This window comes from Ochotona princeps, chromosome 3 (assembly GCF_030435755.1).
Source record: "Ochotona princeps isolate mOchPri1 chromosome 3, mOchPri1.hap1, whole genome shotgun sequence".
In the NCBI taxonomy this organism is placed as follows: domain Eukaryota; kingdom Metazoa; phylum Chordata; class Mammalia; order Lagomorpha; family Ochotonidae; genus Ochotona; species Ochotona princeps.
In genome coordinates, this window is record NC_080834.1 from 111,339,611 (window position 1) to 111,367,539 (window position 27,929).

General features: G+C 36.4%; 1 protein-coding gene across 3 annotated transcripts in view; it reads right to left on the reverse strand.

Moving 5' to 3' along the window:
- Positions 1-27,929, reverse strand: part of NAALADL2 (N-acetylated alpha-linked acidic dipeptidase like 2) — a 1,067,904-nt gene that overhangs the window by 832,738 nt on the left and 207,237 nt on the right. The window contains exon 1 of one of the 3 annotated variants that reach the window (XM_004591287.4): positions 20,086-20,255. The exons of the other annotated variants lie outside the window; for them this stretch is intronic. Coding sequence (XP_004591344.2) covers positions 20,086-20,128 — 43 coding nt within the window. The 5' untranslated portion in view covers positions 20,129-20,255. Of the gene's footprint in view, positions 1-20,085; positions 20,256-27,929 lie in introns of those variants that run through there. 3 annotated transcript variants of the gene reach the window in all.

The window sequence follows — 27,929 nt, forward strand, 5'->3', positions numbered from 1 at the left end:
CCTCCTGGTGACAAAGAATGTCAAGCACAGAAAATATTTTTTCCTTTTCTATACTGATTCATTAAAAATATGTGCTACAACAGAGTTACAGTTGTTTTCATAATGGTTACAGTGTTCCAGAGAGTGAGGACAGAAATGGTATTTCAAGGATGCATATGATTTCCAGCCCAGCTGTAATGTGGTATCTTGGCTGGGACTCAGAGAAAGTGTGACAGCAATCCTTTCTCTATGGATAAACACTCAGAAACATTAATGGGGAACTACTCATATCTACACCTGAACGGCAAGTCCTCTGAGATACTTAAACTTCCCATTTGCTAGAAAATGAAAAGAAACTTACTTCACAGCTGCTTTAGCCTTAAGAAGAAAGTCTTTTTACAAGACATTTCTCATTATCAGAGCAGTCACAAATAATCACAGGAATGTTGATCTTAGCAAAATACAGACATCAGGAAGGAAGGCATACAGAAGACCAGACAAAAACAATGAGAAAAATAAGTTGAAGTTCTAGGAGGATGGAGGAGAGATACAAGGGCACACACAGGGCAGAGAGTACAGCTGGAAAATAACAATAGCAAGGACGGCCAGCAGAAGAGGAGGCAGCAAACTAAAGGCAGGTAGTAGAGTCACAAGGCTACGGGGAGCTAGGTGTACATCCCACATCTTGGGTTTGTCTTTATTTAAAACCCTGAAGAAGAAAAGAAAAGAAGCAGTTAAAAGAGATTATAAAATAGCGAGGGCTATAAACACTTTTATTGTCTAATTAACAGCAGTTCAAAATATGAGTAGGTTACCTAATGAAGACCCAAAGATGGGGGAAAAATGAGGAACTCGAACATTTTCATAAAAAATACCTTGCCATTATTTTTAATAGTCACGTCGATTCTGTATTTTAGGAGAGTGAAAGGCATAGACAAAGCTGGAAAACTCTTTCAAATTTAATGAAATTTATCAACTTTAAATAAATCATAAGCCACTGTGGAAATTAAAAAGCCCTTTTAAATAGACTGCAAAGCCCTCCCATGGAGCTACAGAACATATCCACTGCCTTTTTCAAAAGATCTGCCTTTAACTCGAGAAAAACATTTACCAACTTCTTGAGTTTTCGGTCTAAGGAAAAGGACGCAAGTGGTTTTATTGTCACATGACATTTTGAAACTGACAACACTATAAGAAGTTGTGGTTCACAGTTAACCAAGCATGTAAGTCAATTTAGATGTTTATGTTGATATAGTAAACACAATCCAAACAGTCCCTAATAATAAATAATTTTGACATCTATTACCAACAAAACAAACCACATAATTACTTATTTAAGCTAGTTACTGCTAGACAAAGAGTAGAAGCCTAGAATATAAATACTGAGAGAGCAAGGTTTGCAAGTGCAAGGAAACAAATACAGTAAATGCAAGAGTCACAGTTTCAGACCCTTTGGGTTGCCAGGCTCTCTCAATTTCAACAATCAAGTCAATCACGCTTTTCTATGTAAACTAGAGACATTGGCTACAGGAAACAACCACAGAAGAAGATGGTAGCATCTTTTCATTTTTTTTTTGTTCAAATCTGAATAAATTCTGTACTTCATTTACCACAGTTTTAACAGTTAATTCATTAGTTTTCATCATGTTTATGTGGTTAGCTACAAGTGAAATGAAAATCCATTGTTTAAACTGGTGACCATTGCAGTCATGAATAACAGTCGCCACTCACTAAGTTCTTCTCTTTTATCATTATATTATTTTTCACTCTCTCATCAGTTTATTCTAGCCATAAATTAGACCTTCAAATATCAGTCTGGATGTAAGCTTTTGAGCTGGAACTACGGTTATGGAATAGGATCCCATATTGGAGACCCAGCTTAAGCTCTGGATCCAGTTTCCCATTAATGGAGACAATGGGAGGGAGCAATAATTGGCTCAAATAGTTGAGCGTCTGTCACCAACATATGGGACTTCAACTGAGTGAATCAGTAGTCAGGAGCTCCCACCGTGCCCCACCCTCATCAGTCTCTCATATGTAAACTGCTTCTTTGTTGTTGTTGTTTTAAAATTAACTCTGAGGCCACCATTGTGGCATAGCAGGTAAAGCTGTTACCTGTGATTCCAAAAATCCCAGTTGGGTGCCAGTTCTCATCCTGGCTGCATCATTTCCCATCTGGCTCCCTGCTAATGTCTCTACTAAAGCAGCAGATGATGGTCCAAGTGTTTGGTTGGGCACTGGATCCATGTGGGTGACCCAGAGGAAGCTCCTGGATCTTATGCTCAGTCTGGCCCAGACATGACCCTTATGGCCATTTGGGGAGTGAATCAGCAGATGGACGATTCTCTCTCGCCTTAATCTCCTTTTTCTCCAAAAACCCTTACATATAAATAAATAAATATTCAAAAAATAATTTTATTGCTATTAAAAAAGCAGATTTTTTATAAAAAGCCAAGAAAAACAGAAAGGTCTTCTATTCATTGGTTCACTTCCCAAATGGTTACTATGACCAGAGCTAAACTGATCCAAAGCCAGGAGATAGGAGCTTCTCCTGGCTTTCTCGAATGTGGGGTGCAAGGCCTTGGGCTATCTTCCGTTACTTTTGCAAGCCAGAAGTAGGGAGCTAGATAGGAAGTAGAGCAGAACTGGACTCCATTCGGCACAGGAAATGACAGAAAATAGGAAGGAAAATGAATATTATTTGTATTTCTATAAAACAAAGGAGAATCAGTGAATTATGCAACTAAGTTTTCACTTATAACTGAAATTGTCAAAGATATATCAAAAGTGGCAACGAAAATTTATGTGAAATATCTCAGGTGTTCGCACATAATTCAAATGGAATTTCTGAGACCATCCTATGAGGCTAACTGATACAAAGATAAAAGATCATTTTCTGAAAATTTTGAGATGAATGGAATTTCCTTAATGACAAAGTAGAAGTTCACCTCTGATTTACCTTAGACATTTATAACAAAGTAAAAGCAGTTGTGAAACAGTTAAATATTTAAAGGAGTGGAACAAAAAATCAGATATAAGCAATTGCACAAAATATGTTGCACTTCATTTTTCTGCAATCTTTGCCTCATCCTCTGCATATTCTTCTCGGACCCAGATTTCCAGAGAAAATTCCTAGTGTGTGAAATGTCCATATACTTATTGAGCTCCTATAACATGTTAATGACACTTGCAGGCACCTAAGACATATCAGGGATTTAAAGTAGACTAGGACTCTGCCCTCATGTTGAGACAAAATACAAACATGCATCCCAAATATGTAAACAAGAAACCAGTCAATAAATGGTTTTGCAAGTTCTCCTGTAAGGTCGGGGGACACACTTTTTGGGGGACAGATTCTGCTGTGCAATGATGGAAACTATCTCTGCACATTATACATACTATCATTCAGGTCTCTGTCTCTGCAGCAACATAAATGTGCTTGATAATGGTGTGGATTCCTAAGTATAGTAAGGTTAATATGTAATATTGGATGCATACCAATATTCTAAATAATCTAAAAAGTTTTAAATTCCATAAGCTAAAAAATTGAAATGGCAAAATATATTAAATAAGTGATCATGCATTTAGCACAGAAAATAGAGCCCAACACGATGGCTCAACTGGTTAATCCTCCTCTTGCAAGCATTGGGATCCCATATGGGTGCTGGTTCATGTCTCCACTGCTCCACTTCCCACCCAGCTTCCTACTTGTGGCTGGGGAAAGCAGTAGAGGATGCTCCAAAGCCCTGGGACACTGAACCCACGTGGGAGACCCTGGCTCCTGTTCCCGTGCTCAGCTCCAGCCTTTGCGGCCACTTGGGAAGGGAACAAATGCATGAAAGATATTTCCTCTGTATTTCCTTCTCTGTAAATCTGCCTTTCCATGAAAAATCAGTAAAATCTTTCAAAAAAGTGAATAAAACACAAAAGCATTTGTTTTCATTTATTTTGATTAATCCTGAAGATTAATGAGAAAAACAATAATGTTCATATCAACCTTATCTTCATGTATGTAATCAGACTTCACAAAAACGAACAGGTTAGTACTAATGCCTAAATATCCTCCTGGAATAAACTGGATGCTGTTGGATTTTTTTTTCCCATCATAAATTTTAACAAATCAGCACTTGCTATCCTTTTGGCAGCTGAATGAGTTGTTCAGAGTCACATCATCTAAGACAGACGATTTTGCATCCCTCACTAAATATAACTAGGACATTTGTAGCACGTTTTAGCATGGAAAAAAATAAACCTTGTACCGCCATGTACTTCATTTAAGTAAAGAATCCAAGTCAAGGTTATTTTTCTTGAGAACTCACCTTCTCAGTGATGCTTTTACATACATATAGATTGCTCTCACACCCCAGAGTCCTAGTTATAATCTCTTGAGGCCAATAATTGCCATGACGTGTCATTCACATAAAACACCTAAAGTCATACCACACATGTTTTTGTCTACCTGTACATTTCTTAGTCACTCCACTGTGCACCTGTTGCTATGCAGCCTGTCAATTTGGCAGAGATGAGGTCAAGGAAATCCCTAAGTGGGCTCCATGTCCACCATGGAAGTATTTTTGACTTGGTACACTGAGTGCCAGTAGGGGAAGTTGGCATGACAAGGCACTAATATTCTATTCTAACATGGGAGCAAATTTGTGAAACAAACCTGGTACTATTCACAAAAGCAGCATACTCTAAATATCACTTTCTGTAACATGTGCAAATGGATTACAATGCAACCTGCTGAAACAGGCACACGTTGTTGGCTGGTTAGGCACATGACTATAGAGAAAAAGTAAAATTAACACTTCAACATTCACTTGGTTTGAAGTTTAACTTGCCTCCATAACTGTCATCAATGGACTGAAAACATGTTTTATGCCAGCTCAAAAAACATCAGCACACAAGTAATCTAAAGTTTTGTGGGCATAAACTGTGCACTAATGCTTGAAAATCTCCAAACACACTAGTCACGCTAACATGTCATTTTAAGAATTATTTTCATCTTTGAAAAATGTCTACTAACTTTATCTACCTGAAAGGCAGAGCAACCCACAGAGACACATAAAGAGGGAGAAAGAGAATTCTCCATCACCTGCTTCATATCCCAAGCGCTGGCAGCAGCCAGAAATGATCCAGTATGAAGTTAGGTGCTAGAAATTTTAAGTCTCCCTTGTGGATGGCAAGGCCCTTGAGCTTCTCAGGAAACACTGATCAAAGGCTGGATCACAAGCATAGATAGATGCAGGGACTTGAACAGGCACACCTGTAAGAAATGTAGCTATTCCAGAAAACCTCAACCCATTATGCCACAACACCTGCCCCCACAACTCATTTCTTATCACCGAAATACTCTTCATTTTATTAGGCTAGAGAACTCTTCATTGTCTGAGAAGTAAATATCACCTATTTGCTTAAAGGTATCTTTCCATTCATTTTTTTCTTCCATAAAAGGTGATTTGCACTGAGAGAGTATATTAAGTATATTTCCTGTGAAATCTGTATTATAATTTTGCAAACTGATACGTTAAGATTTGTAACAAAGAAATTAGGTGGCTTAAAATTCCCAGGAATCATATCTGGCATTTAGGTTTCCCATGCTTCCTTTAAAAAGCATAAACTTTCACAAAGTGCTTAAATTCTAGGACTGATATTTGTTCCAAAGCATCACTTGGCTACGACACACTATTTCACTAAATTGAGAATATCTGTCAGTATAGAAAATTATACTGTGGAGACAATCTGTACCTACCACTCTATGCTCAAAAATAAATAAATTTAGGTTTGAAAATCCAGTTATAACCTGACATGTTTATAAACTGGCTGTCCATAATCTGTCTTTACTTGATTATATCCCTAATACATGCATAATTTTTGGTGGAGTTGGCAACCCCAAATTAAAACCCAATTGGAAGAAAACATGCGCTTTCTCTAAAAAGAAATGCAGAAATGCATATTTTTTACAAACTGAGTTTCAGCTTAATTTATTACATGAAACTAGATTAGTGCACATTGCTTTCACACCACACAAAGTGCAATACTTTTCGTCAGCCCTTCTCTGTGCTCTTGGGATCCACACACTCAGATTCAGCCAGTCAGCGACTGGAAATACTGGAAAATAATTCCATTTGGGAAGAATACAGTCATTGTCTCTGTACAACACACAAATTATTTAAATACAATTCACATTATAGCCTCAGTAATCTAGTCAGAATGTTTTATAAGTAACTATAAGCAATCTAGAGATGATTTACAGCACATGGAAGAATATACAAATTCTACATTATTTTACATAAGGAAGTGAGCATATGTGATTTTGGCCTCCTACCGGCAGGAGTGGAGTCAAATTTCCTGGAACCAGTTGCAGTGGAGGCGGAAGGATCACTGCGTCGATAGAGTCTTTATCAAACACATTCAATAACACTATGAGTTAACAGGATCACTCTGCATGAATTGTTCAATAGAATCATTATCAAATGGATTTGGTTACATCATGAGTTATGAAGAAATAAGTAGGGGAGGTGAAAATTACTACTTGTTAATTCCCACCATGAGAAAGCAGGGCTTGTCTATGGTATGAAAAATTAATCCCTCCCATGACGCGCTCTGAGAGTCTCTTCAATGTCTTTAAAAAGCCTAGAGTTCTCCAAAGTCATCAAAAAGACATCACAATATGAAAGTTAAATTGTCATACTTTTAACTACTTTCTCAAAATCTGGGAAGGAGCAATTACAGACAAATTATCAGAGAAGCCTCGAGCTACATGAAAACTACAGTACTCATATTGCATACATCAATTACATATTTTTCTTTTTGTATCATTACAATGCAATGATGCCTTTGGGAAACTATAAGTAGGTATGGCCCATGTTTCACTGAATTTAGCTTCAACAGCTCTTAGTTCTACTCCTGACATATAGTCATATCAAAATAATTTGTTGAGTGAACAAATACATAATTCCATATTTTGTATGTTTGAATACAAACCTATTTTATTTAAATGAGCTGAACCGGAGTTTCCAATTTTTGCTCAAATGTTACTTGAGAGAATGTTCTCAAGGCAGGTTATTGAAGATGAGCATCATGACAAGAACTCCACCATTTCAATCCTACATGGTGTCGCAAAGTAACTTAACCTCATGAGTCTTGCAAAATGGGAAGAATGAAGAGTCATTCTTACATAGTAGGTATAATTTTAAAATGTGGCCATACTCTGGCACGTGGTAGTTATAGTCATATCCAGCAACTATTTGATGCTCAACAGATAGCTGTTCTTTTCTTTTTTAAAATTATTCATTAATTACATTGTATTATATGATACAGTTTCATAGATACTTGGGTTCTCCCCACCCCTCCACAAACCCTCCCACCATGGTGGATTGCTCCACCTTGTTGCATAACCACAGTTCAAGTTCAGTTGAGATTCCCTCATTGCAAGCATATACCAAACATAGAGTCCAGCATCTTACTGTCCAGTCAAGTTCAATGGCTTCTTAGGAAGACCCTCTCTGGTCTGAAGGCAGAGCCCGCAGAGTATCATCCCGATCAATTAAAAGCTCCAACATACCATCAGCAAAAATTTCATCATCATAGATTGTTAGATAGCTGTTTAATCTTAGCAAAATGAGGTCTTTGCCCATATTTTTTATTCAAAGACAAATTTTTGAGATAACTATTTGTAAAATGATAATTGCAGTGCTCAGTGTTTATATAAGCTTCTACAAACCTTAAAGGGATAGCATGCTATTAGAAAAAAAGTTTCATGCTTAGACTTTTACTACTTCTGTACTGGACTTTTAAAGATCAGCAAGATTACCATTAGAGAAAAAAATCAGTCTCCTCACATTTAGGTTACTCAAAAACAACAAAAATACATGAACTTGTGGACACTACCTTTGATTCATTTGAAGTTCTCCATATTTACCCTATATGGCAAACTATCACTGGTTACAGAATAAAAAATAACTTTCTGGCACCACATGTTGAAGATCAATAGCCATTTCCCAAACTTTATAGCATAATTAAAATGTGTAACAAGAATAATTTTCTCTTTAAACCCTAAGGTTAATACTAGAATTATTGACTAAGTCAAACTTATGTGGTATAACATTTTTTATTATGTTTATGGATGATATAAAGGAGTTTATAGCTTTTACATGTAATTTGCTGTTTGAAACCCTGAAGAATTATCGTTTACAGCAGCAAAGCAGCAATTGTTTAAAAACCTTTTAAAGCTGTATTTTGTAAAGATAAATATATATTCCTTTACTGGTTTGTAGTCACCTAAAACTTCAAACTGAAGGTTAATGGTCAAAACATTCCTGAATTTAGTAGAACCCATTTACTTCAAACTAATTCTTCAAAGCTTTATCACCTTCAATAAAAGTGCCAGGGATATAGGTAAGATGAAAATATAGGAAGGACATAATGGTAGGTAGGACAAGAGGAATCATAACACACCCAAATAGAAAACATCATGTGTACACAATCATGTATGTGGAGTTTCGTAAAATATCCATAGAAATATAGGCATATCAGCTATAGAACAGACTTACACAAATATTTTCCTCAGTACTGAAAATCAACAAAAATTATTGCATATGGTTAATGTTTTAAATATTTTCCTTTACTATTCTATTTTAAAGGTACCTTTTAAAAAGTAGTACACCTGGGAAGTACAGCACTGCGTCACTTCCTTTCCAGCTTGGGCCTTACAGTATGGCTCATGCAAAGGAGTGTGGCTACAAGGGCAGCTGTTCTGCAGTCATGAAGTGGGGATGCAAGAACATAGGATCAACATTCACAAACTCATCCATGTAGTTACAGAAGCCTGCCTCTTGGCCACTCAAAGAGATCTGGAAGTCTTCCAAGAGGGATGGGGACTCCAGCCGTGAGCATTGATAACATGATTGACAAAGCTCTCTAGACAAAGGAATAAGGGACATTCCATTCTCTGTGATTGTCCAGAAAATGTAATGAGGATGAAGATTGGCCAAGCAAACTCTACACTTTGCTTACTTACATATCTGCCTCCACCTTTCAAAAATCATCAATGCAAATGAGAACTGAGTAAAGTCTTAAAAATGCCATGAGACACTTATAGAAAAGATATGCTTGTAACAGTGACATGAATGACTGTACTGTCGTCATAAATCGAGGACAAATAATAGGAGGGGGATGTGGGAAGAGAGGAGGAGGAGGGTTGATCTCCATGAGATCTTGATGTTTACAAACATGGATCAATGTCAATTAACTGGACCCTCATCATCCCAGTCTCCCAGGTTGGTCGACTTTCACACTCTATGCCCAGTGTGCTACATATGAATGCTTTCCTAATATTAGACATGAGAGGAAAAAAATCACAGGCATAGGCTCTCCATTTTTGTTTTCTTAAATCCTCATAAATTTATAATGAAGTGTACATTTTCTTCTAGGTCTCTTCATGCTACTGAGATATAATAATCTAAAGATTACAGGCTGAAGTAGGTTTGTGTGGGTAGTACACATGACTGTCTCAACATTCTAGAAAAATAATTCGGAGCCAAATATTCAGATGCCAAATATTCATGTGCACATACACACACTCACACCTCTGTGAAAACTGACTTTAAACAGCCTACAGTTTTTCTTTATTGCTTTCCCACAATCACTGAGTATCTCTTGTCTAACTTCCTTGCTGTTGGTCAATCCTTTTATTTGTCTTTCCCGGGTTTAGCACCGTATGCTAGCCCAACCCTCTTAGCCACATGAACTCATCCTGTATTACAAAGTAAGCTCCATCACCCATTCTTCCTTGTAGCTCAGTGAATTCAACATTATGTTCACCCTTCTTCCTTCTCGAAAAATAAAGATGTGCCTCACCTTCTTGTTGAAATTAAAGACTCAAGTGTTTCTCTTCTTCGTACACACCCCTTCTATTTCTGTACCTCCATTTTCTCCCTCACCAAAATTCAATATGCTTATTTGTGAAAAGGTAATACTACATCCACTTCCTGAAACTGTTGTAATGAAACAAACTCTTTTTGTCATTCACCTTTTTCCCATTCGCAGATCTCTATGTAAGTTCAATTGTAAGCTCCTTACTCTAAATTTTTTCTTCATTTATGATGATTCTTAAATCATATTCTTCAAGATTTACCTTAGTTCCAGGATTCAATCACCACATTCAATCATGTAAGGTTTTCTCTCTCTCTTTCTCTCTCTCTCTATATATATATTACAGATAAATTATATCATAATTTCTATTTCTATTATAAAATATAATTATAATGTTACATATTTTATATAATCATGTATAATCATTATATATAATCATAAAGATCTAAAACTATAATCATATAATATATAATTTATAAAATAAAAATAAATATAAGTATATATAAATAAATATAATATATAAAATATAAAGATAATATATAAACACCATATCACATTATATAATGTATATGTGTTTTATATTATAATAAAGTATATATATATATATCTATATATATATACACACACATATATACTATATGTGTGTATTTAGAGCTTGGCCCTCTGCATTGCCCTGCAGACTCTGTAATCTCTATTTCAGTCTCTCCAGTGATCCTGCCTTGGTTTTTCCCATCCTTGCTCTAAGTTTATACCCTATCACCAGTCTTCTTGCTCTGACATGTCTTTGTCTAATCTCACCTATCCATAATGTTATCTTTTAATTAGGCCTTAAAAATTTTGTAACCCTTAATTCCAACCTGGCGCTCCTTCCCAAGGTGTATTGTCCGTTTTACTGCTTAAATCCTGATTTTTTAAAATCAAGATATCCTGATTTATCACTTAAAATAAAAGGATGCAACCTATATATCTATTTCCTAAATCTGCTAATGATATTCTTTCAATCAACTAATCAAAAATTCAGCAACTTTCAAAACCCCTTCCTCTTCCTCACTTGGCACATGCAAATACCAGTCTAATCTCAAGTATACCCCAGATTTCTTTCTTTTCACCTCCAACCATCCTCATAAGAATTAAGTTCTACATTATTATGAAATGACAGATGAAGATGAAATGAACTTCAAATGGCAATCTATGATGATGGTAGTGCTTATTTTGACAGAAGCATATATTTCATGCCTCTCTACAAGTGTCTGATGTTTACTATTTTATAATGTCTTCGTAATCATCCAATGTAAAAGTACATGCTCCAGGAACCGGCTCGTTGGCCTAGCGGCTAAAAGTCCTCCTCTTGAACGTGCCTGGATCCCATATGGGCTCCGGTTCTAATCCCGGTGGCCCCGCTTCCCATCCAGCTCCCTGCTTGTGGCCTGGGAAAGCAATTGAGGATGGCCCAAAGCCTTTGGACCCTGCACCTGCTTGGGAGACTGGGAAGAGCTCCTAGCTCCTGGCTCCTTGATTTGGAACAGCTCAGCTCTGGCCCTTGCGACCACTTAGGGAGTGAATCATGGGATGGGAGATCTTCCTCTCTGTCTCTCCTCCTCTCTGCATATCTGACTTTGCAATAAAAATAAATAAATCTTTTTTAAAAAGTATATGTTCCATATACAAATATAAATAACCAGATGATTATATCTTTCATAGATCTAAGAACTCATTAAGGGCAAGAACCAGGCCATTGTCTTGAGTAATCACTAAAAGAAATCATAGTAAAGGATGACAGTATTTACACGTGTTACTATTATCTCAAATATCTTGTATAAAATTTCTTCTGCTCACAATGGGTCTAGATATCATAATAAATTCAGAGCCAACCATCAAACTTAGTAATTTGCAATCATGTTTGATTATTTTCAAGCATCTGTAACTAAGTGTCATGCTTGATCCTTCCATCAGATTGTTGATTCAAATTCTGCTCTTTCAGTTTTGTTTGCTCTCTTGCTCTTCAGACTTCAAGTCTCCAACATCTTATCCAGGTAACCCAACAAGAGAAATGGCAATGAAAAACAAGGCAATATTCTGCTTCCAAACTCTTGGGGGAAAAAGAGACTAGGTCAAACACTATTCTAGAAAGCACTCTCTGAATTTTAGGATGATTTTGTTTGCCAAAGGCTTCTTTAGTTAAGGTTTCCTGTTTTGTAGTGATCATGTTAAATGCTGCTACTTTACGCTCAACTAAAGTTCATATTAAAATAAATGTAGATTGCATAGCCACACTGGAATAATCAGCTCTTATGCTCTCTTTTCCAGAGTATGTTAAGCCCGTATTTGTTGAAAAAACTTTGCGTGAGCTGCGGTTGTTGGCACTAGAAATATAGCGATAAACAAACCAGCTATAATCTTTCATCTCTGTGATAAAGTAGTTTGTTAAAGGGAATTAGGCAATAAAGAAACGTATGAAGGAAAAATGGCTCATGGTGCACTATTAAAACAACAAAAGTGCTAGGTATTGTGGTGCTCTGGGTTAAGCTGCAGTGTGGTATTCCTGTGTTACGGAATGCTTGGCATTGAGTCTTTTGAGATAATGCATAATTTGACAACTTAAAGGAGCATACCATATAAACTCCAATATGAACAACCTAATAGAAGGCTGAATCAAGGATCAGGCTGTGTGTATTCATCATAAATGCCAATATTCTTTTCTTTATTACTCTGTACCTCATGTCCTAAATTCTTCATTAACTAAAATGAATATGAAGCATCTATATCAAATTGAACAAGAATTCTAGGAGAGATATTTGAATAATACTATATTTTTATGAAATACAAAATAGTCAATCTTCAAGTAATCTATTTTTATAATCTTAAATTTTGGTCACATAAATAGCAAAATTATGTAATTGAAACCTGTAGATTCCACAATTCTTTATTATTTGATTTTGCTTATTTTTGCTTCCAAATGTATAATTTGTTTGAAATTGCCTTGACATGAACATTTTATGACAAATATCAAGTAGGATGGTACAGTGGCTGAAGGTCTCAAAAGAAAACCACCCATGTACAGATGCTGAGGAAGTTAACATTTTCTTTCCTTCTATAACTCCTTTAACTTTATTACTCACAGTTGTCTTATTTTTTCTAAAAAAAAAAAAAAGGAGGGGAACAGGGAATTGCTGTGGCATAGTGGGCAAAGCGACCACCTGCGTTATTGCCATGCATTTGGGCACAGGTTCAGGTTTCTGCTGCCCCACTTCTGACCTGGCTCCCTGCTAATGAACTTGGGAGGCAGTGAAAGATGGCCCAAACACCTGGGTTCCTTTACTGCACCCATGTGAGACACCTGAAGCAAGTTCCTGGCTCCTGGTTTTGCACTGGCCATGGCTCCCAAGTGCTTGCCAGGAACCCAAGCACTTCCACCATCACCTATTGTCTCCAATGTCCTGTACTATCAAGAAGATGAAATTGGAGTTAAGAGCCAGGGACCAAACCCAGGTTCACTGATAAGGGAGGCAAGTGTCTTAACTGTGAGGCTGAAAGCCTGGCACTGATGGCTAGGTATTTCCCTATCTCCAAAAACTACCATGAAAAATGTCAATGTCAGAAGAATAATTTAAGATTGATCTGTAGTATAGCGGAAGATAGGATTTGCCTGTGATTTCACTAAAGGTTTATAAACACAGAGGAAAATAAAACACAATGAACCATCACTCCTCTCTGCAACTAAGGGTCTGTTTCCAAAGGAACTCACTTTTGAGAAAACATAGGAATAACAGAGACAGAATGCACTCCAACAGTTTAATCAGCTCTTGAAATGAATCATTCACCAAGCTCCCAAGTCATACAGTAAGCTGATTGCGTTGTTCAACAGCTATACAGTCACTTCTGGCTTGCTTACTATGAACTGTGTTAAAGTTAGTAAATTTGCAAAATCTTTTTCTCTTAGACTAACTTTTTTTTTAGCAGACAAGAGATAGGATTGGATAGCTATTCTGTAAATAACAGTCCTTTTTTTTTTCTTTTTAGTACATAGCATACATTAAAATTAATCAGGTAAAGATGAGGAGTAGATTGCTGTGCAGTATAAACCATTAAAAGCATTATGAAGGAGCCTTCCAAAGACTTCTCCTATGGAGATGGTTAAACATATCTATTAACAGTATCAAAAAAGTTCTGCCAAATATAGCTGCTAACACATACTTTTCCTGAAGAGAAATTAGAAGCTCGGGTCAACTGAAGCTCAAAGCCCTTTTATGTTTTCTAATGGCATTTCTTTGCAATCCTGTCACTTGCTCGTTTTCCCTTCACTTACGTATCAAGTGTAATGCTTTCCAATAATAAGTCAAGTGCATGGTTGGTTAACAATCCTCCCATAATAAACTGTGATGCAAAGAGGGTTGGATTAGTGTCCAATTCAATTAGTTAAACTTGTTTAAACTCTTTCCAAAATCTAAATAATATACAATGTAATAATTATATGGTTCTTATCCCTGTATAATTATCAGATTATTACTGCATTCTTTGTTCCTGTTCTTCAAGAAAAAGAATATAAAGGCAACTGTAACCCTTTAAATACACTGAAATGTTTAAATTGTGTTATTAATAATGATGTTTAAACAATGAAGTCATCTTGGGAGGTTGCACTGACTTTTATTTTCAAGACAATTTCAGAATGACTTTGACTGAAACTTAAAATGTTTCCCTTTGAAGCAATTTCAGTGCCATAAAATATCAAAGGGATTAAACTGTTCCTTTTAGACCAAGTAAAAGTTCAAGAACAAACTATATTTCAAAGTGTTTGAGAATTGGCTTTTCTTCCAACAGCCAGTTTGAACAAAGTAACATGTCATTAGCACCTTTATCATACATCCTATTTAAATATACAGCATGCTATTTTTTTCAGGAGAGATCCTTTTTTCATTTAGAAAGGCACAGTTCTGCTGATCTCATGAACTATTCCTTTACATGTATATTTCATTTGCCTGATTTGCAAGCACCAAAGATCATCTATCTTACACCTGAGAAAATCCACCTTATGCATTTATTTAATTCAGACTCACCTGAGATCCCACGCCTTGACATTTTAGCAAGTTTACTTGCTCCCAGTATGCCTGATTTTAGAGTAAGAGACTTTTTCAACAACATTTCTGAGTTCCACCTTAAAAATGTCCAGTTACCTCCACAGGTGAATTTCAAACTCTCCTCCTCCCCTCCCCCCATGCCTTAGGTCAAATGTTCAAACCTGTCCTTGACTAGTAGTATAAACCTTGGTTCTAAATCCTAGGGAGGCTAAGGGAGATATCCTTGTGCTTTTCTTAATTTAAAATGCAGTTTATTTTGCTGTAAATATGAAAAAAAGAGTGGCAAACTGGTCAGTCAGCTTTGGAGTTTCAGAAAGATTTCAAGGCACTCACAGGCAGAGTTTAAGATGATGAATGTAGAGATACATTTCCCACCACAGAAAGTAACCAAACACTGCAAACCAGTATAACAAGTCTGGCACCGAGTACTGCTACCCTGGAGCTGCAGCCTGTGTACTTTTTTCCCTTTTGCTAGCCAAACACAATATGTACAGTTTCTAAAATAAGAAAACAGAAAAATGACAATGATTCTATCATAAGGACTATTCCATGAAGGTGCCTATGCAATTCAGAGTTAACTTTTGGCTGTAACGAAAGCTCGCTATATGTTTCAAAGCAAATACAAGTTTTATATGTTCAGGAGAAAACCCAACCCTGGATGTATTTGCCCCATAATAGCCCAAGTGAATCTCAGACAATAAGAAATACATGTAGCCCATGCGAAAAGCATCTAGAAGAGGTTTTTCCCTTTTTCTTTTTGAAATGGGGGGGGGGGGGAATCCTTAAGAATTTTATATGCTTAATTAATTTGCAAAATTATAGGCTCTGGATAGTTAGAGTGGAGACCTGGGTTATGGCAATTGTCTCTGTGAAAGCAGAGACAAGATTCTGAATTTCATCGGCTGTCTGATCCTAGAAATCGTCTAAGCTCTCTTCTAGCTAGACAATCCTGCTCTTGTGCACCTCTCTCCCTAACACTTAAATTCTTGTCCAGTGGCTTGGAAGAGGTCTCTGCACTGATTCCTGTATACAGCTGCCTTTGCATTCTGCAGAATCTAGCCCATTTTCCATATTTGGAACATTATTCTCTCTGACACACAGCCTTTTGTAACTTGTAGAAATAGAAGTGGTTTCCTAGATACAGGGAACTAAGAACTGAGGTAAGAAGGGTTATTATTACAAGTGCTCAAAACCCACTAGCAGCTAAGAAAGAGGCACCCTGAGTACTCCGTATGTGCCGAAGAACAGAGGGGAGGAGCCGTCACACAAAAATCCTATCTCACCAGGTTATTCAAGCACTGAACTCAGAAATAAATTTTTCCCATAAAAATCTACAAGGTCAATTGGTATATCATAACCTTTGCAAAATAAGAGGGAACTTTGAACAAACTGTTACCAAGGATGAGAAAGCAAGAAAGAAACTAGAGAAGGTCATGGGTTTGGGCTTTTGAAATGGCACGGACTCCAAAGATATAGCCCATGGATGGCTGGGGGTAGATTCTTCCTTCTTGTTTTCTTTTTTCTTTACAATTACAGCTAGGACATAAACTACCTAGCAATAAGAATCCCAAGAGAATTAAAATATGCCTGTGTTTCCTGGAAGAGAGTAAGAAGTTCTTTCTTGCCCACGGTCAGTCATTGGAAATGCCTTAGTTTAAGACATATACCAGATATCCGTCTACCAGTGATACAGCTGCCACCTCACGTCACGCTGATCACAGCCCGCCACTCCCGCCACTGACTGATGGAATGCCACTTGCTGGTATCTTAGAGTCTATGCATATTATACAAAGAAGCAATTCTTCCTTTCCTTTACAAACAAAAATTCTAAATACCCTCACAACCATTTTTAGATTACATATTTATCTATTTTTGTGTCCAAAGCTGAGAAACAAAATTCTGGCTTTCTGTTCTAAACTAAGCAATTCATTGTTTGAGTTTTAAGGCTGTTATGGATCTTCCTGTGGGATATATTAATAGAATCCTTGACTGGAATACTCAAGCATCTGGACTGAGAGTGATGTTTACATTGTTTTTGTTTGTTTGAAAGCATAATTAAGATCTATTCACACTAAACTTAAGTTTACCCGAAAAACACTTCACATTCACTAGGAAAAAGTAGGCCCCCAACATCACTGGAAACCTTAATTGTTGATAGTAAAATACAGACTCTGCTAACCAGGGCACTGGCAACCTTCTCCCTGCAACACACAAAGGAGCTCCAGAATGAACAATCACTGTCAAAATTGGCTGGCCATGTATCTTAGACTGTCTTGTGATGCTGTAACAAACCAACATTGTGCAGACAATTTAATAGGAAAAAATAGTATTTCATAGTTTTGGAGACTGGGAAGTCCCTGATCCAGGTGTGAGCACCTAGTGTGAGCCTTCATGTTACCTCCTTACATGAAGGGTGGCAGAGTGTGGCAAGAGAAAGGTCTCCTGAAAGCCCTTTTAACAGTAGCATTAATCCTCTCTTGATGACACAGTCCAAAAGACCTGACACTGTCCTCAAAGTCCCACCTCCCAATAATATTGAAGTGAGGATTGTTTTAAGCACATGAATTTTGTGGGACACATTCAGAACATAGCACCTTCTGAAATGTCATTAGGAATGGTCCTGTGAATTTAGACAACTCAGATACACAGTACACCATTTATGTACAAAGCTATTTAAGTCACAGGATGGAGTTCCAATGATAATCTATGATGACATAATAATAATATCCTCATATCATAATCACCTAAGTCATTCATAGGTTTAAAGCATAAGTCATAATAACACCTGAATATAGGCATTTCTACTAGAGAACATGCATTTCTAAGCAAAGCTGATTAAAATTCCCTTTATTTCAAAGAACTTCAGAAGCTTTCTGTAAATGCTAAGTCAAAGCAAAGCTAAACATTTAAAAAATACTTTTTGCTTACTTTGATCATTTTGAACTCAATTTCAGATATAAGATACGATAATGCATAAAGAATATAGCGGTGTTACAGCATTCTAGAAATGAAGATTAAAGGGAAGTATTTGATCTGTATTATAAGATATCAAGCCTATTGAAATCTCTTACCATTATACATAAATGCTAAAACTTATCTCCATAGTACTTATCTAAATGAATTCAGAAATAATTCCAAACCAATAATTGTACTACATCCATTACATTAACACTCGTCTGATTAATAGCTTTGCTTAATAATCTTAGTGCAAATTCATCTTGAATGGAAACACTTAAAAACTCTCACAGGATTGATCTGAACTGTGTGTAGATTTTCCAAAGATGCATTTGAACTCAGACAAGAATAGAGGAGTAAAACACGTTCCTTATTGAAAAATCTAGAGTGTACAAAGGAAAACATACAAGAATAAAACCAATGCCCGAAGTGTTTCCCAACTACACAATGTTTACATATCTAGCATATTGTTTTCTAATTTGAACAATGAAACATTCAAAAATTTTACAAGTTTTTTTAATAAACTATGTACGTGTTTTATATAAACGTAGATATATACTGATCAATAATTTTTCAAGTAATTGTATTTTTATACATATCTAAGAACAGAAGAAAAGAAAATCCATCCTTGCACAAAACATCCAGATTTCCAAAAACACAGCCTTCTCCCAAGCCACAAATAAAAATAAACACCACCAAAACCTATGTCCATTGCTAAACTGTAAGGAGCAAATCCTACCCATGATCCCAGTACAAGGAAGACAGCAAGAGAAGAGGTGACTGTTTCCTCACCACTTTCCTTCAACCCTGAATTCTGGGATAAGCAATGCTTCTATGCTCAACATAGGTGATCCTAACCTAACCACCTAGCTACTCCCATAGCCTTTGTGAAGAGCATTAGAGACCATCAAGGTATATTTTACCAGCAACTATATAATGGTAGGTTGCTCACCAAACATAAAATGCTAATGAGCCTTTGTCTGTGTTGTTTCTCAATACAAAATTCATTGAATGACTTCTTATTAATCTTTTAAATCAAAAATGCTTTGCAACAGCATTATTTATGTTAGGAAATATTCAGAGGACAAAAAGCAAAATTTGGGGACTTACCAAAAAAATTAATAGAAAAAGAAATAAGGAATCCAAATGAAAAAATATAATGGTTACAAAACGTATGATGTATTTTTACAGTCAGGCAAGTTCATGATTATCCGGTGGGTATTCTCATATTGTTATATCACAGCTTTGTGTTCAGTTGTATGCACTAACTGGAAAAGTGAATGTTTTCAAGATTCTTTTTTTTCTGATGGCTCTTTTTTGTTGGCTTTATGATTTCAAAATTGAGCAAACAAAAATGAAATTACCAAGGAGATATTTAAAAATACGACTTGGATGAAACTTAATTTATAAGGGTGGTAAACAGTCCATAAGAAAGTAACCTACTGGATATCAATGCGGCAAATAAGCGTAAGCCACGTTTCCTTTTTTTTTTTTTTTTTTTTTTTTGCTTTAAAAGAGACTTTCTCATTTGGAAAAGGGAAGTGAAACACATTCTGTGTTTCTAACAGCCAGCTTACCCACAGAGGCCTGGGGAAGCCAATGTCAACAAAGGCAGCCCTCTACAGGACAAAGGTATCTGATTAAGCAAGACTTCCAAAGTACACTGCTTTTCTCAACTGATAAGATCTCCCCAGAGACCTTGGTTTTGTTTTTGGTTCATTTTTTTTTTTTTTCAAGAGTGGTGATATTATTTACAACAGCATTTAACTTGTAAAATCCAGAGATGGAAAGACTTGATGACAAGTAAAAATACCACGAAGTCAATATTCTGTCAATTTGGGAAAAGTCCCACATGAAAAAAAAAATCATCGGGAGGCTGCTCGCATGAATTCTCCAGCATTGCATTGGGGATTATGGATCAAGTTTTCCCTATTTCCCATTAAATTTGTGATTTCACTTTGGCCAGCTTGTTGATACAATACAGAGAACGTACTGTTTTGGAAATAACAACCCTTACTTCTTTTTCCCACCACGAAACAGGTGAAATTCACTGAGAGAACGGTGCCAGAGACATACACATACCCACAGAGCACACAGGCATGCTCGTACACATACACACACACACACACACACACACACACAAACACACAGTTATCAGCACGGACAAAATTTCTGATTATTCCAGACTGTTGGCACTTACCCTGCAGAGATGTGTTAGGTAGACTTGCTTCATTCTCTCCCATTTTATTATTTCTTTTTCAAAGGGGCCAAGCAGTTTCAGGTTGTGTCAGTTACCTTGCAAGCCTGTGACCTTCTGACTTTCTGCTGTAGCATTGTAACAGTATACTACCTGTTTTCTTCTGTGAATAATTACCATTCTGCTTCCTGAGTTACCTGGCTTGCAAGACCAGTTTTACTATGAAGTGAGATCACATCCTTTGATCCAATGGACTGCTATTAATGTGCACTTCACAGAACATGGCATTGTTTCAGTTTGGGTATTAACTTTTAACTGCCTACTTTCACTTTAGTCTAAAAACTTGCAAGTGTCACAACTGCGGACACACCATGGTTTGAAGCCAGAACTGTTCCTAAGTTTCTTAGCAGTATCTTAGACAAACTAAATAAAATTTAGATGAAGCACCATGTATTGGAAAAACAACTAGGAAAACGAGGAACAGCATTGGAACGAGTTTTGTGTAGTGATACAGACAGGTTTCGCAGTATCTCTAACGTGTGTGACCAAAGGCAAGGAGTAGAAATTGATTGGGCAGCAAGTATTTCTGAATACTATGATGATTGTAACGACCATAACACAGGGCACCTTTTCCTGACACATGAGAGCAAATAACATCTCCCCTTCCTTCTGTTTCTTCCTTTTCTTCCTCTATCTTCCTTCTCTCTTCTTGGTATTTTCTTCTGGGTGAAAAGAATGTTGATCCACAGAACTGAGCTCTGACATCAGTTGTACTAACTTCTTAACTGACACTGTAAAGAAGTGATTGCACACACTCTTGGGATGCCTTAAGGTTCTCAATTGTGAAAATAATCTATTTATATCTGCATCACTAATAGGAAGAGGCTGAACTAGGAACTAAAAAAAGCAAAGATTTTTAAAGATCTTTAAATATTAATTGTGGCAAAAGATATCACAAATTTAAAAGGATAAGTTTTGTCTCCCATAAGACACCTGGAATAAGGGGGGAAAAATTCTCCATGTCTTGAGAATTCCTTTCCGTTTTCCACATATTAGTAAAAAAAAATATACATATATGTATGATTAATACATATATAAACACTCTATATAACTATAGTTTAAATATTCTTCCTCTTACCATGTTTCCCAGTTACTGTAAATTGATTGCATAAGCTATGGAAACAACAGAAAGCGTAAACATTCGTAGTAGTTCTTATCAAAGTATTAGAGAGAAAATCAAACATGACATGAAAAATCCCTCACCACAATTCAGAGTTCTGTTCTCATTTACTATCTCTCGGGGTCTCAGTTTCCTAATCTGTAATAAGTGAGCTGGATCTTCATTATGGAGCAGCCACTCCATCTTTGTAATGACAAGAGACTCTGGTTGAAAATCTAGGCTATTGTTTGTTAGAGAAGACTGTAGTCTTGAGCCTAGTACAGCTGAATACTTACATGCTATACACACACTAAGGTGCCTACTTTACCAAAAGTAACTTGAAATCAAACGCTAGCTAATCAAACATTAAAATCACCACCTTAAGACATCGCCATAAGACTAACAGGTCTAGCAATTATTATGATGACAAACCTGAACGTGTATATACATAATTTCCTTGGGTACCTAAAATTAGTCAGTAACAATTAAAAACACTCATTACCTATGAGCCAAATTATGGCATATAGGAAGTAGCAATGAAGGTGTACAAAAAAAAAATCTTATTTTTGAGCTGACCAAATCGCAATAATTTCAAAAATGTTTGCAGGTTCACAAAACTTGTATGACTATATACTCAGTTCAGTTATGCTGAATCACATGCAATACTAATAAAGGCTCGTGCACACATAATATTTCTGTCCCTTCCTTTTGACCCTTTCTGATGCCTGGAAAGCTTCCATGATATTTTTTTAAATACCTTGAATATCTTGCACATACTGAGAGAACTTTTTCATCTTCTCTTATCCTGACAAACTCACGCGTAGAAATTCTTGAATGCAGTCTTACTTCTAGTCCATTCTCTGTGCTCTCAGTTGTCCTGAAAATGCTGTGTCTGAGGCCAGCATTGTGGCCTCAGCTACATCCAGCATTGCGTATGATCATCAGTTGGAGTCCTCACTGTGTACTTCCAATGCACTTCACAGCTAATGTGTCTGGGAAAGCTATAGAAAATGGGCACAGTTCTTTGGTTGGTGTGCCATTATGGGAGACCCAGAGGGCTTTCCAGGTGACCATCAGCCTGGCCCTAGCCCCTGCTGTTGTGGCCTTTTGAGGGGCAAATGGGGAGCCGTGGTGAAGCAGTGAATGGAAGATCTCACTCTATCACTACCTCTGTCACTTTGTCTTTTAAATCTATAAATAAGTACATTTTAAAAATAAAATGTGATATATACAGAATTTGTTCAAATTGCCAAAATATCCAAGGTTGGGGGTAGGAGAGAGTTGTGTTGATCATCTTTGGTTCTGCTTATTATCAGCAATAGGGCTCAGCAGCATTGTTTTGAAAGTAATATTATATGCAAATATTCAACAGTCACAAAAGTAAAAGAACACTCGGTTTCTCATGATCACAACCACGATAAATCCCCAGTTTTGGTCAATCACCAAAAAAGCAGACCAATATTTTATTTTCAAATATTTGAAACCACTATCACTCAAAATTTTTTGAATTGGGCCCACTTAAAAACATTTTTTTGGCCTAAATAAAGTCATCAGCAGTGCAAAAACTATACAGATTGCCACCTCAAGTCATGAGTTCATTTGATTTCAGACCCTAGTATCTCATCAAATAACATTCTGAAGAATCTTTTGTGAAGTTGGCATTTCCGCTGGGGCTTTTGTAACCAAGAATTCTCAGAGTTGTCTAAGCTCCAGATTCTACCTATTTTTGAATATTCCCAGATAGATGATGACTATATATAGTAAGAGAAGGTAGAGTGGGAAGGGAGAGGGACAGAGTATAGAAGAAAAATTCGTAGAAATTAGATTAAATCAGACTGGGGTGGTGATATAGCAGGCTAAGTCTGTGCTCGGTGGCACTTGCATCACATCTGCGTGCTGGCTCATGTGCTGAAATGATAGGTTAAGAAATAAGAGACAGGGAGAGATGGAGAGAGAGGGGCTTTTAGTCCAGAGAGAGCTTTGTTAATCAGACAAGAGAGTCTGACAGATTGGTCCCTGGCAGGAGAAGTTGGGGACCACTTCCACATGGTGGTGGCCCCGTGAGGGCTTGTATATACTTCCAGGACATACAGCATTGGACTTTCATATCTCTTAGGCCTGGGGCATGGGAGAAGGAAGCAGCTCCTTGGTTTGCGTGTTTGTGAGACATGCAGCTCGGGTACTCACCATGGCAGGTGCTGACCTGCGCAGAGACAAGGCTAGCATGACTTGGCTAATGTAAAGCCTATCCAGTGATATGTATCAAGGTTTATTGGTTAATAAAAGGACCCTTTTAGATATAACCATCAGCATGTTAATTCTTCTTGTTATCAAATTGCTAAAATCAAATCATTACATTTATTAACAAAGGACAAAGAAAATAACACTTTGAATAGTAAGGAGACTCCATTAACAAAGAAACAAAGTAAGTAAGTTTTAACAGCAAGGAGACTGTAATCATTTTAATGATCTTTACACTATAGTTTAGCAAATACAGAAGCTATATAAATTATATGCTACCATAGTCACAAATATACACATGACAGTTAACCATTTACTGATGTTTTGCAATTAAGTTCACATAATTAACTAGTAGATAAAATGACTAATCTAGTGATAACAGACACATAGAGGTGCTGGGTTGGGAATTAGGTGGGAGTGATACTACTAAGCATTCTAACTTGCTGTTGGGCGTATTAACTTTCCCAGATCCTGGAAGAACTATGTAACAAGATATCAAATACAAGCTTGTAATCATAGTGCACTGTGACATACACTGTTTGTGAGATTCTCATGAAATTGTGGCTTACATGCCAAAAAGCTTTAAAATAATACTTCTGCGTTAGCTATCTCAGATTCCTCTATTTAAGTCCACAAATAGTCAGGACACTATATTTGTTCCAGTAGCGCTAAACTATTCTTTAGATCAAAAAGGTCATTTTCTTTTACAACCTTCTGAAAGAGTAGGCTGTGACAGTCGTCTAAGCATCAACTAACAGAGGGAAAGTATTGCTCAAGAAAAATTTCAAACTATATTTAACTCTATGATGGAACTATAAAGTGAAGTACAATTTGATGATACATGCACATATATCTGACAAATAGTTCAACAACCTCTCAAAATGAATGCTATGGAAAGTATTGCAGGAAAGAAATGGGTATGTTGATCAACTGGTGCATGCAAAAAAAGTTGGTGAATTTATTAATCTGGGAATATTAAGACATATTTAAAACACACATAAAACCTAAGAGTACAAAGGTACAATGATGTGATGATTTCCTAACATTTTAACAAATGTAACAATGTGCCTATATAGAATTAGTGGCATGCAGATGTGATTTCTAAAAACAACCTGAAATAAAATGGCTAATCTTGAAAACTAGAAGTGTTTATGTCATTCATGATCTTACACAGTTCTGATCACATTTTTTAGGGAGAACGCAGTCATTTATACTGAGAGGTAAAATCTGTATTCTGTTACGTTACGATAAAAGACAAACAACAGTTAATATTCACTGTGATTCGGGAATTTGGCAAATACTAACTAAAGGAAAACAATGTTTAACAGCTGTTGCAAGGAAAACAGCTTTCCCTAACTACCACTGGAAGCCAAATTCACTATAGTTAAGCCATAGTAAAAGGTAACATTTTTTTTTACTATCTTTATGACAGTTATTCCTCTAATAGAGGAACATTTCCTTACAGAATAATATTCACATAGATAAAAATCACTCATTAATACCAAGGAGCTAGGATTCAATTAATGAAGTATGAACAAAAGCAGGTGTTGATAATAACAAATTTATTATGAGGAATCGGAACAAAATAAACGTATTTTTTCTGTCAAATTGGGTTTTCTTAATTTCCTTTTTTTCTTTCCATTTTTTTCTCCCCGTCTTTCTTCTGAGAATAACATCAACACATAATAACATGCTTTCCAAGAAAATGATTCCAGGAGAACTATTTGTTTCCAACATCAGTATGGGCCTCCACTTTCTATAGAGAGTGCTTTCTTTCTGAAAGCCCTGCTCTGCCTTACTGCTGACTACCAGCAAGGTTGCATTGTGAAAGAATAGGAGTTGAAAGATTAAAGTTTCCAACATTCCCCCAAGCACACAGTATACAAACAGACTTTTCTCTGCAGTGAATGGCTGCTGTGTTTCCCAGGGTGACCAGATTTAGGAAGTGGAAAAAAATGAGATAGAACAAATGGGGAGAGAGGGAGATAAACATAACTTCACTAGACAGATTTTTTAGGACAATAGGCTGAAAAGGAACAGATCTACGAAGGCAAGAAAAAAAAAAAGAGAGAGAATCTGAGAATGATGCTGCGAAGTACAGTATATGATCACCCTGGGCAACAAGCAGCTCACAACATGAGAACGACTTCAAGAATGAATAAATACAAAAATAGAGATAGTGCCAAGGCTGAAGTTTGCTTCAACACTTATTTCCTCATATCCCTTTCATCTCTTTAAACCTGTTTTTAATCTTTTTATACCCAGAAGTATTCATTGTATTCCTTTAACATTGCAAAATATTAGGTTAAACATGGTCTTTGAACTGACAATGAATTCCTTAAGATAATTTCTTAACAGCTGTTTCTATATCTGCCAGACTTAAATACTTGATGGTTAATTAACTAAAAGTGGTAAAGATGGCACAATTATATTATTTCCTTATTCACCCAAAATCTACAATAAATTTAAAAGGCATATAAGAGATTACTGATTGAAATTGTTACTAGTATTGTTACTTCCCTTATTCCCAAAGTCTCCTATATGTTGTCAATTTCTAGTTTGAAAGAGGTATTTATTTCACGAGTTTTCTTGCTAACCTAAAAAGCAAGTGGAGGTAAATCAAATGTAAGAACAAAGACATCTGAGCCTCCATAACGAAAAAGAAGGACCCAGTCTCTGTCCAATGACACCAAAGTATCCTTGTCTGTCCTCTCTTACAAGGAATTCGCTAACTAGCCTGGCTGAAAAGGTTCCAATCACCAGACAAGAGGGGTCATTTGCTTCTCCAAAAGATGAGAACCTTGAATAGCCAGTGTGTCCTGGAGTGATTTACGGAGGGGGATTCCAGGTCTAAGTAGAATGTAACAGCTGCCTCCAAATAACCCTCAGACCAACTGAAGCCCATGTGGCTGTCATAAACTCCCTAAAGAGCAAGACATCAATGACCAATCAAAGGAAGGTCAGGAACTCCACTGAAGAACAAGGAAATGATCTGATCACAAACCTCTCAGCTCCTGTTTCAATCTAAGTTTTCATTCCTAACTGCTGGGGAGCCTGGGAATTAAGCAATAGTTGCCCCAGCTCTTTTCTCTACATTTTGAAATACAGACTTACTTTTTACACAACCCCAATGTCAATGATTGGCTCTCTGCATACTGGGCAACTGTGCCCAGTTTGCGGGTTCACAGGAATGTCTTCAACTAGTTTGTTCAGCAATCAGGAAGGATAAGGATCCTGATTGCCAGGAATAAATATTCTAAATGCTTCTGGGGAACAGAGAAGGAGTTACTGCTACACACAAAACAGAAGAACTGTATTGTGGTTCTAGCAAGATTGCTGTTACAATTCAATTGTAATTACTAAAATTAGTACAGACTTTTGAATGTGTATTATTTATTTCTGTAATTTTGGATGGAAATTCCAGTAAGGTAGAACAAACCTTTCTCCTGTGGGGGTCTTTATTACTCCAGTAATGGCAACCAGCCATCAAAAATGGCTGAGTCAAGCAAGCAACAATAGCTACAATTCAAGATTAAACATATGTGGGTTCCCTATATATGTTACGGGGGGCCCTCTGTTCATGTACACCTGGCCTAATGATTTTGGTGAACCTCAATGTTCCCTATTTTCAAATTCTTTTATCCAAAAAACTCATTAAGTTCCTCGAATTTAGTTCATAAAGTATGAATAAAAGTAGATGTCAAAGCAAATTAAAAAATTAATTATGAGGACTCAGAGTTAGAACAAAAAAATCAGAGTTAAACCAGAGTTAAATTAGAATCAGAGTTAAAATAAAAACACTTGAGTTTTCTCAATTTTCTCTTGTTCTTCACTTTTTTCCCTTTCTCCTTTTTTCTCATCAGAATGAACTCAAAGCATCATACAATTTATTTCCAAAGAAATTATTCAATAATTATTTATTCCCTAAGTATTTTCTTAATAATTGGAGACCAATTTGAAATTAAAAAGTACAAAGTTCAAAATGGGTTAGAGAAATCAACTTAAAATGGCTTAAACCTAAAATTAAAATTTTAATTTCATCAAAGACCAAAGTGTGAACTACATGAAGAAACTTGGAAAACAATTTGAATCACGTTAATTTTAAAGAGAATTTTTTACTTTCTAATTTAACAGTAATTTTAGGACCTCTGTACCAATTTAAGGAAAGAACTTTTTTTTTACTTCTTTTTATTATTATCATTTTATGAAACAGTTTCATAGGATCTAGACTTTCGCTTATCCCTTCCCCAAATCCTTTCCTCCTCACTGAGTTCCCCTATATCATTACTATTGTATAGTTCCTCATACACAGTCATATGTCTATCATTGTGGGCATGGACAATGGCAGAGAGTCCAGCATCTTATTTTCAAGATATAGTAAACTGTTTCATTGAGAGTCCATCTTTGATCTGAAAGTAGAGATGCACATTGCATTGTATCCTCACAT